The 11,215-nt window shown below is 33.1% G+C and overlaps 1 protein-coding gene across 1 annotated transcript; it reads right to left on the bottom strand.

The window, feature by feature from the left end:
* Nucleotides 1-1,184: 1,184 nt before the first annotated feature.
* LOC114714477 (systemin receptor SR160) lies at nucleotides 1,185-5,163 on the bottom strand. Its single transcript, XM_028899218.1, has one exon. It carries the CDS (start codon nucleotides 5,046-5,048, stop codon nucleotides 1,452-1,454), a length of 3,597 nt encoding a protein of 1,198 aa, XP_028755051.1. The 5' UTR covers nucleotides 5,049-5,163; the 3' UTR covers nucleotides 1,185-1,451.
* Nucleotides 5,164-11,215: the final 6,052 nt, after the last annotated feature.

Below are 11,215 nucleotides of genomic sequence, written 5' to 3'. Positions count from 1 at the left end.
AATAAAATAGTTAATAATTAATACGAGCATTTGTTCAGAAACAAGATATTTTTCAAAAGACAGGGGAGGGCTCCACGTAGGTGGCTCCTGCTACTAGGTGGCACATTGCTCGGTCAATATATACAAAATTATAGTAATATAAAAAGCAGGAGTAACTTAGGGCATCGTGGGGGTTAGGTCACGTGCAAAGCACGACGTCCATGGAAAGAGGACAAAATACATTGATTTGCTGCCTTTTTTAATGGATCAGGAACAGGAAATGACTTGAGTGTTGAAGATGAAGATTCTTGAAATCATTAATCCCACGTGTAATTATGGCTTTGTGATTTCACTCGAAGATGCGACAACAACATACTTCCTCTTATGTAAAAATTAATTAACTAATTTAAATAAAATAAAAAAATTTACTAAATTAGTTATTTATAATAAATAAGTCTCATTCTTTAAAATATTTTTACTAATCAGATATATTACCTTTAATATTTAATAAAATATTTAACATGTATAATAACCATAAAAGCCATGTTGAGAAAAAATAAATAAATATAAAAAAACTAAATAAATTAAGGTTTTATATTTAAAACTAAATTAAAAATCAAACTAGCTGTGATATTACAGATGAGCGATAGTATATTACTTTTGAGGTCCCCCATTTATCATTCCAAATCTATTCTCAATACTCAATTTCCTCAGCCACCAAGACGAAAGAACTTGTATAACTTGTTTGATTCTGAGGAATTGAACCTGACATTTTACGTTTGAATACATAATGATCGAATCAATTTATGGCATATTATTATTATTATTTCATTTTTTTTTAAATGTTATTAAAGTTTAGCCCGATTTTTCCTTCTTTTAAGAAAAGCTCTACCGTATGGCAAAATCAGGGATGCTAGAGCATTTAATTTTGGAATTGATCCAAGAAACGTGCACACTTGAAATTCCCAGAGCCCTCAGTCATGTAACAGATTCAAAGAAACGACCAAAAATTTTTTAAGGTGCCCTGCCTTTTTGTTTCTGCCTAAAACTTCGCATTTCATAAAATTAAAAAAGAAAAACAAGAAGAGAGGGACAAAAACAAAACAGCCAGCACGGAGAACCAAAAGGCAAAAGGCTATTCACTTAGTCACCATCAATGGGGTCGCTGGACGCAACAACCCCTTTTCAGGATCATCTGAACCTTCTTAAGAAACAAAATGGTAACCACTGGAACTGAACTGAAGCTGTTTATATACAAATTTATCACAAGTTAAACAACTTTTAAAACTATGAAATAACAAAGATTACATACATCCAACGGTAGAGACTAGAGGCACAGCAAATTTTCCCTTTCATCCGCTTGTTCGCTGCTGAAATAATTAGGAGTTGCAGAGAAGGAAAAAAATTTTGGGGAGCTGATGAAATCACTCCTCCTCCTCCTCTTGATTGAATCCTAGCTTACTTTATTGTGCTTATGGCTTGTTTACTTCAGGGGCTTCTTTTATGCTCATATCTACCATTTCAACTGAACCAAAACCTCCATCTTCAGTGTCTATGGTGGATTGAGAATCAATGCCAGACCCAGCTTGGATTCCCTTGAACATTGCCATGACTTGAATCATTGTGGGACGCCGCCATGGTCGATCATCCAAACAAGCACAAGCAACTTTCAAGTGTTGTTGAAGCTCAGTCTCGAGACTAGGATCCTCTTTCAAGAGCTCTGGATCAAAAACTTCATTGACTTTCAGTTTGACATGTTGTTTAACCCATCCCACGAGATTATTATCGCCAAAATCTGCCGAATCTGTCGGGCGTCTCCCAGTTAGCAGCTCCAGCAAAACTACTCCATAACTATACACATCACCTTTAGTAGAGCATCTAAAACTCTGATAATATTCAGGAGGAACATAGCCAGGGGTGCCTGCTAGCGTGCTGACACTTAAATGGGTATCCACGGCACTCATAAGCCTAGCCATTCCAAAATCAGAGACTCTGGATTCCAAATTCTCATCAAGCAACACATTACTGGACTTCATGTCTCGATGAATGATGTGTGGGATGCAATTGTGATGAAGAAAAGCCAATCCCCTGGCAGCCCCAATCGCAATTTTCCTTCTTACAGCCCAGTTCAGCTTGACCCCAGCTTTCTTCCGCTCGTGCAAAACATCTTCTAGACTTCCATATTTCATGAATTCATAAACCAGGAGTCTTTCTTCCCCAACCTTGCAGTAACCCAGAAGGGGAACTAGGTTGCGATGCTTGATTTTCCCAATGGTTTCCATTTCAGCTGTGAATTCCCTGTCACCTTGACCACTAATAGGTATCAGTTTCTTGATAGCCACAACAATTCCATCCTTCAGTTGAGCCTTGTAGACATCACCAAAACCACCAGAACCAATAAGACTGTCATTGTGAAAGCCGTTAGTAGCTTCAAGGAGATCTGCAAAGGTAAGTTTTCGGATGGGCTTCTCAAATGCTGAAAGGTTTATGCTAAGTGCTTCACGGGGCGTAAGCTTCCAGTTTGTATTGTTGCCTGTGCCTGAATGAGAATTGTTGTCCATGTAGGCATCTAGAGCAGCTTCCTTCTTCTTCCTCCTCTTTCTGGTCTCTAGGGCAATTATAAGTACACCAAAGATGCAGAAGAGGGAGAATAGCAATCCCATAGCCAAACTACCTGCAAGAGATGCTTGCCTCCTGCGAGATTTCTGATGTTGAGCATCTGAACTTGATCCTGGGCGTGTCCCACATGGAGCAAGAGGGAATCCGCAGAGACCAGAATTATTCGCGAAACTGCTGGGAGAGAAGGTTCCAAATTGAGCAGAGTCAGGAATCACTCCCGATAGAAAGTTGTTTGACAGGTCAATTTCAGAGAGCATGGAAGGGCCGGTCAAAGACGGTGGAATTTGTCCTTCAAGCCTATTCCATGAGAGATCAAGTATGTCCAGTTTTATTGCCTTCCCAAGCTCTTCGGGAATATTTCCAGATAGGTTGTTGTGACCCAAATTCAAAATGTCTACATAATACAAGCTCCCAATCTCCTTCGGTATACTACCTGACAGCATATTGTATGAAAGATCCAAAAAAATCATCGACCCATTATTACTAAACGTAGGTTGGAGATTGCCCCTATAAACTCTAGTGAAGTTACAAGGATTCCTGGTAGAAATTCTGTTCAACTGCTCCGTACTGATCCCAGCAAACTCTAGTAAATTCCCTGCTCCGTGGCATGCCTCGCTGCCATCATTCTTGATATACACGTAAGTTTTCCCACGTATGAAATCCACTGTGATTTTGCCAGATTGCTTGAACAACTCAGGAGGAATTGACCCATTTAGGAAATTTGTATTTAGATCTAACCATATCAAACTGCGACAATCACCAAGTTCAGGTGGAATCCTCCCAGAGAATGAGTTATTGCTCAGTTTCAGGATTGCAAGATTGGAAAGCTGGCCAATCCAAGCAGGAATCTCCCCGCTCAATCTGTTATTAGACAGGGAGATCCAATTCAAGGCAGTGCAGTTTCTTAAACCAGAAGGAATGTTCCCTGTGAGCTCATTGAAGTCCAAAAGCAAATTCTCAAGGGTCTTAATGTACATGAGCTCTTGTGGTATTTCGCCTTGAAGCTGATTTAGCCACATGATCAAATCACGAAGCTTCGAAAGAGACCCCAGGCTGGAAGGGATAGTCCCCTTCAGGTAGTTGACACTTAAATCCAATGACAGAAGCTGAGAACAGTTGCTGAGTGTGGGTGGAATCAAACCCGTGAGCACATTATTCTGCAGGTATAGTTCTTTCAAATTGTTCCTAGGATCTTGACATAGCCCTCCAGGTATTGACCCGGATAAGTTATTGGAACTCAAATCCAAAGTTTCCAAGCTGGTGAGCTTCGACAGATTATCCGGCAAATTACCGACTAAATCATTGGATGAAAGAACTAGCTTCTTCAAGCTGCTCATCTCCACAAAAATTTCAATTGGTAACTCACCGGAAAACTTGTTTTTACATATATCAAACAATTCCAGCGAAGAACAGGCGCTAAAACCGCGCGGAATCGTACCAGAAAGGGAGTTCGAGGAAAGATCGAGCTCCACGAGAGTGGTGCACAAATCCGTCAGTTGTTCCGGAATCTGACCATGGAACTTGTTGCCTGCGAGATAAAGGAACTGCAAAGAGTCCACAGGAAGTGACGGAACCGGACCAGAGAACTCGTTGCTTGAAACGTTGAGGTGGCTGAGCTTCTTGCAGGAAGAGAGAGCGAGGCCAATGTCGCCGAAATACTTGTTAGCAGAGATATCAAGGTACTCCAACGCCGAACATTCACCGAACGAAGGAATAGCAACAGAGAAATTATTCGCAGAAAGGTCCAAATGCTGCAATTTCTGGCACTTTGAGAAATTGATTTCTCCGGCGATTTTGTTCCCTCTCAGAGCCAACACTTGCATATCGTCGCAACCTGGAGATAAGATCCAAGGGAGAACATTTGGACCGGAAATATTATTATTAAAAGAGATATCCAGCACTTGGAGATTGAGCCTCAAGCCCGTGGAATCTTTCCCAGAAAACTCAAAAGCATTATTCGAAAGGTTGAGAGATTTCAAACTTGAACAGGAGCTCAGATAGGATATGTCCGAAACAGAACCTGACAATCCGTTCTGAGATAGATCTATACTGCTCAATGAGGCACCACACTTGAACGCATGTGGAAGCACAGAAATGCTACCAGTAAGATTGGTGCGCTTGAGGTTGAGAGCTTCCAGGCGGTCGAGTGAGAGAAGATAGGCAGAGACAACACTGAAGTTTGTCCCCAGAGAGACGGAGCTGAGGTCTATGGAATAAGCCCCGGGTTGCTTGCAGGAAATCCCAGTGAAAGAACATGGGTTTTGATTAGGAAGCCAGTCTTTGAGTACGGATTGGTCCGGGAGAGAAGCCTTGAAGCTGATCAATTGTTGAGCAGAATCTCTGAAAGCTGAAAAAGCAGAGGATGAAGTAGGAGATTGGAGAGAGAAAGCGGCGAGGGAGAAGAATATGAAGAAAGAGAAGTAACAGCTAGTGGGGGACTTAGGTTTCATTGTGGCTGAGGCTTCGAGAGAAGAAGATGGATTGGGTGGCTTTCTTATGGTATGAGGTCTGCCATTAGAGGAGGAGCTTTGGAGCTCTGGTTTCAGCTCAGAAACAAACAAGAGAGAGAGAGAGAGAGTCAAAAGCCGTAAGAGGGAAGGGAAGAAGGGTATTTATCAAGTCCAAGAGAAGACACAGCTGGTGCTCACATGCCATGTGCCTCTCTCTAAATTTTTATATTTCTTTTATTAAATTTCAGTTCAACTAAATTACTGCCTCTTTAGTGATCGTTACTTTAAAAGAATTACAGACCCCTGCTGTCTTATTTATATTTTATAAATAATTTTCTTAAGCTCTCATTAATTCCCTCCAATCCCATTTAAAGAGAAGCTTGCACGCAACCACGCAACTCAACTTTGAGCGGGGTTTGCTACCATTGTCACCGGTAAAAAATTTTATACCAGCTTGATATCACAGCAGTAAGAAAAGTTAGATTTGACCTTAAATACTATTGATCTTATTTACATGATACTTTTAGTATATTTTATATAGATTAAGAAAAATCTTAAATTTTATTAACTATAATTTAAAATTTAATTGAATGACTTTTTAACTTTATCCCTATTTAAAATATATTATACCTCATGTAAACAAAATCAACACCATAATAAATTAGGGGTAAAATTGTATATCCATGCAAAATATTTCTCTCGGTATCTTATAAATAGGACTAAAATTTTTTTCTTCTATCTTTGCCCTATAAATAGGAGCAGAGAAGCACCAAATAATATTCGAAAATCTTAGTTGAAATAGACTATTTAGTCTATTACTATTAATAGAGATATTTTTAAAAATCTTATACTACCAAAAAATAAAATAGACTAAAAAAACTCCTTTTTTTTTTTTAGGGGTGGGGATAGGGAAGATGAGAATCTGAGACTGTGGATATGAAGCTGACAAAGGGAGGGGCAGCGGAGGCAGAGGGCGAAGCAGAGCCAGGTAATGAGAAAAAAGAGACGGTTATTTTGTTTTACTTTTTCCCTCATAATATGCACAAAAGTTTATAAATTTATAATTTTCTTTCATTATTATCAATGATGGTTCATGTTATAACAACGACAACTCCAATAAATCTCTTCTAAATTTTTCTCTGGACTCTCACTTCAACCCTCACATTATTTACGTCTTCCCGCTTCCATAACTGTCACTCTCCCCACGTTTGACGATTATTGGCCTCACTCTTATTCCCTCTCAAACCCAAAATTTCTTTCTATTTAATTCATTTTATATTCAAATTTGTGATTTAGTATTCGTCTAGTTCAATCTACAAGGTAGAGGAGTATTTTTGTGTGTGTTTAATATTGCTTTAGTTATTAATGTAAGATATAATTAACTAATTTGAATATATTAAAAATAATAATTGAATTAGTTAATGTAATACTACTTCCGGTCTTAATTATAAGAGCTAGTTAACTAATTTAAAAAGAGACTAGGAAAGAAATTAAGTTAGTTATTTATAACAAATATGTGTTATCTTTCCTGAAACATCCTTACTAATTAAGTGTATTGGCTAAAACCATTATTGTTAGAAAGATTATTTCAAGAAAAAAAATGCATAAACATAAGAGACAAAATGGATTGGGGTCTTATATTTAGGACCAAAATAAAAGTCAAACAGGATCTTATATTGAAGACCGAAGGTAGTATATTTTTTTCTTAAAACATTCTTATCATCTTCCTTAATTCACTCCCTCCCTCGCATACTTAATTATTGTTGAGAAAATATCAATAGAGTTAATTTGAGGGGAAAAATTGATAAACATGTGAAATAAGTTTTACATATGGGATCAACATCAACTCTCAAATTAATCTTACATTAAGGACCAGAAGAGTATAAGGAACATCATTAAATTTAGAGTTATATTTCATCCAACACTATGGAATACTATTCTACATACATTCAACATCTTAAAGGATTTTTTAAGTGCATTTAACATCTTAAATACCTTAACCCAAACCATAAATTAAAGTGTTGGATAAACTATAAAATACTTTAAGGTGTTAAACACGTGTGGAAATATATTTTAAATTATTGAGTTAACCTTATTCCTTAAACTTATCATATCAGTGTATGCTTTTATTCCTCATTTGTGGTTCTTAAAATCATTATTTATTTAGAAAGTATATATAGAAGAGTAGATGTAAGGTTGAAGTGTCCTACTTTTAAACAGGATCAGACGAGTGTAACATTCTTTAACCTTTTCATGATAATGATATTGATATCTTTAAAGTATAATTGAAGATATGAATTTTTCATTTGAATTTAAATTTTTTATTATCTATTTATATGAGAGAAACAATAGCTAGTAAGGTAATTAGATTGGGATCTTTTTTTTTTTTTGGGAAATCAATTGTGATAATTTTAAGTACTGTATTATTAGAATCTTTAAGAAGCTACTATATTATTTGTCATATGTGAATAACATAATTTTCTAATAATATTTATTTTCTATCTGCTTAGTAATTTTTTTATTAAACTATATATAAAAGGCAGAAGCTTTCATATGGGTTTTTAAATTGAAATATTTTAAATTAATTCCATTCTTCACCGGACGTGTATATATACTAATGCCGAGCAAAAGTGCTGCAGAGCCAAATGATTTGTGTGTGGTTCCCATTCATATTCAGTTATTCTGCATTTCTGCAAAGCTGACCGTCAATTTCTTCCGTTGGTGAAAAATAAAAATAAAAATAAAAATAAACAACCGTTAGCTCCTTCATTTAAGGTCTACTATGTATTTTCATTTTTGGGCCAATAAAACATTGGCCACGTGTCGCTATAAATATTTGTGGCAAAAGCCCTAAATGTACGGTTTAAAAAAAATCTAGTAATGAATTTCACTCATGTGTCATGCAGAGAGGCTGACGTGGCTGTCAGTCTGTCGCTATGTCTCTTCAAACGCCCTTTACATATCTGAGAAGAAAGATTTATTTGTAAATTACCTGCGAGGAAAGATGTATAAGTAAATTACGATAGTTTCCATTTTTTCGGTTAATCTGTATAAAAAATTAAAAAATTTAATATATTATATTAAAGTATTTATATTTATTATTTTTTAAATTTAATTATTATTTTTATAAATGATACTCCTCCGGTCCTAATTATAAGACCCAATTGACTTATTTGAGGAGATTAAGGAAGTAAGTTAAGTTGGTTATTTATAATAAATAAGTGTTGTCATTCCTAAAATATCCTTACTAATTAAGTATATTGGCTAAAACTATCATTATTAGAAGGATTATCTTGAAAAAAAATGCATAAATATAAGAGACAAAATGGATTGGGTCTTATAATTAGGACCAAATAAAAAGTCAAATTGGGTCTTATAATAAGGACCGGAGGAGTATATAATTTAATTATACATGTAAATATTTTAGAGAAACTATATAACATATATTACTAAGTAATTTACAAATCAATTGAGTCTTATGAGAAGAATAAAAAATAATATTATTTTGAAATAAAAATTGTTTTAAACATAATATTAATTTATTAATATATTTTTCAATTTTTAATTTAGGGAAAATCATATTGGAGGTACCCATATTTTCTCTCAATTTTTAATTTGGTACCTATGAGTTTTTGGTTCTTAACTAAATCTTTAATTTTGCTCTATTAACACCATTAATCCTTATGTAGAAATTAAAAATATCAATAGAACAAAGTCATAAGAGCTAATGTTGCTAAAAAGATAAAATTAAATGTTTAATTAAAGGGAAAAAAACACATAGGTACCAAATTAAAAATTGAGAGAAAGTATAGGTACCTCCAATATGGTTTTCCCTTTAATTTATTATGTATATACTTTTTAAATTAAACCTCTAACTTTGCGGGAATCTTTGGCTCTTGAGAGATATAACTATGTTAACATGCAAAATTATAAAGGCTAATAATACTAATAAGGTAAAATTATAAAATTTAATTTAAAAACACATAATTATGAAATTAAAAACTGAAAAAAAAAGAATACATTCCCACAAACTGATTATTCTTCATTGTGAATATCTGATTCTAAATTTTTAATTGAATTTGTAAGAAGTGTTTGATTTAATTTATTTTAAATAATTTCATGTTGTATGGGATAAACATATGAAAAAATTATTAAAAGTGATTTTTCAAAGGGATGTCAAACACCAACAACATTCAACATTACTGTCATATTTTTTATACCAACAAAAATTAATGTTTTCTTTAATTTTTATAAAAATGAATGAATAGTTTAATTATTAAAATAAAAAACATAGTCAAAGCAATGAAAAAAAAAGATATAACTATGCTAAAGATGTAAATTTATATCTAAAAATATTTTCAGTAAATGTTAGACTATATATTTAATGAAGATCATTGAACGGTGAGTATTAAAAAAATAAGTAAATGCATAATACTTAAGATTGGAATCATCAGAGTACTGCCAAAATCCTATCATGAATACTTAAATAATGATATTTAATCGATATAACTATTATTCTAATTTTTTATATTATTTTTCTTAAATATTTCTTTTATTGATTGTTTATTTTTACCAGAGATTGTTGTAATTTATTATGCCATCCATTTTATAATGCTTGTGAAATCACTTACTAGCATTAAAATGACATACATGCAAAGCACAAGCCAGTGTCTTATGCTAAACTGAACATATATACAAGAGTTTGTTAAGGAATTTATTTTGGCCATAAATGAACCATTTTAATCCCCTTTATTTTTTATATTTATTAGTATTTTACCAATATATAGTCCTATAATTAAATTCTTGAATGATTTATATTGATAACATTCCTGTGTAAATTATTTAAATGGAAGGTAGTTCTAGGAAAACTAACATGATTTTTATAAATAACTAGCGCATCTATTTTTTTATATATCTAATTTTATTAATTTATAAGAATTAATTAATTAACTCCTATATTTATGACTAAAAGACGTACTAATCCCTACCTTTCTAAATATATATAACATTAATTTAATTAATTTAAGCTTATTAATAAAATTAGTTAAATTAATTATTTATTATTATTATTATTTAAAATTATGTGTCACTTTTTTCTCGGTGGAAGATAAAAAGAGCGGGAAAATTATGAAATTAATTAGCCTAGAAAATATGAAAGATAAATGTAGAAAATATTTTATGATGACTATTTAAAAAATTTTAAAAAATGGTTAGTAAAAAGGTTAAATATGAATATTAAAAATGGATAAGGTGTTTAAATGTCCTTATTACCTGGAAGTTTTTTCACTCTTATATGCCCTAGAAGTTGATTTTTGTAGCAAAACACCTTGGTTATTATCTACTATTAATTTTGACCATTAAATTATGTGGTTTAACCAGTATTTTTAATAGTCAAAATTAATAATAGATAATGATTCAGAGTGGAAATGTCAGGGATTAAAATTTTCAGGACAGTTAAGAGCAAAAAAAAATAAAATCAGGTATTAGGTGCTCTTATGTAAACACTTTTGAGAGAGATATTTAAGTACCTTATCCCTTAAAATCATGAAAGATAATCACTAAAAAGTAGGAAAAAAGAGTGATAAAAAAAATAACTTAGAAAATACTTTATAAGAAAAAAGTGCACTAAAAAATTACTTCAATGAGTTAAATGCTGTCAAAAAAAATATTTTAAAGTGCTTAACATATTTTTGCTTAACAACTTAGTAGGCTTCTTGCTCTTGGTACGAGTAACAAGGTTAAAATTGCTCCTAAATAGCATTTAAAAAAGGAGGAATTATAATCAAGTATCACAGAAAAAAAATAATTACCAAAAAATTTTAATAACAATCTTAACAGTCTATAATGATAAGTCATATAATGAGAATGACAACCTCTGGAATTTGTTTTTTAATTATTTTTTTGCTTGAAATCTTATTGTAATTCTCCTTTTAAAAATTACTCTTGAAAAATATTTTAAAATTGACATTACATTAGAGATATTTTAGAATATAATGGTCATTGCTAATCTTAATCCTCTGTGACACGATGCTTTCACTCTGTGGTTATTTTTTTTTTTTGGGGTGGGGACCATTCATTCAAGATGATTCCTTCAATGGGACCCAGAGATCGAAGGTTTCCTCTGCTTCTCACCCTTATGAATAGATGGTGCACTGAAAAAGGAGGCA

The sequence above is a fragment of the Neltuma alba genome, unplaced genomic scaffold, assembly GCF_004799145.2.
Source record: "Neltuma alba isolate B1F8T4 unplaced genomic scaffold, ASM479914v2 tig00011507_pilon, whole genome shotgun sequence".
NCBI classification, from domain to species: domain Eukaryota; kingdom Viridiplantae; phylum Streptophyta; class Magnoliopsida; order Fabales; family Fabaceae; genus Neltuma; species Neltuma alba.
The sequence above is the reverse complement of the archived record's forward strand: the minus strand, read 5'-3'. Positions and strand labels throughout refer to the sequence as shown.

Bases quoted from the DNA above. Each gene is read 5' to 3' on its own strand.
- LOC114714477 (XM_028899218.1), bottom strand. From the start codon at position 5,048: ATGAAACCTAAGTCCCCCACTAGCTGTTACTTCTCTTTCTTCATATTC.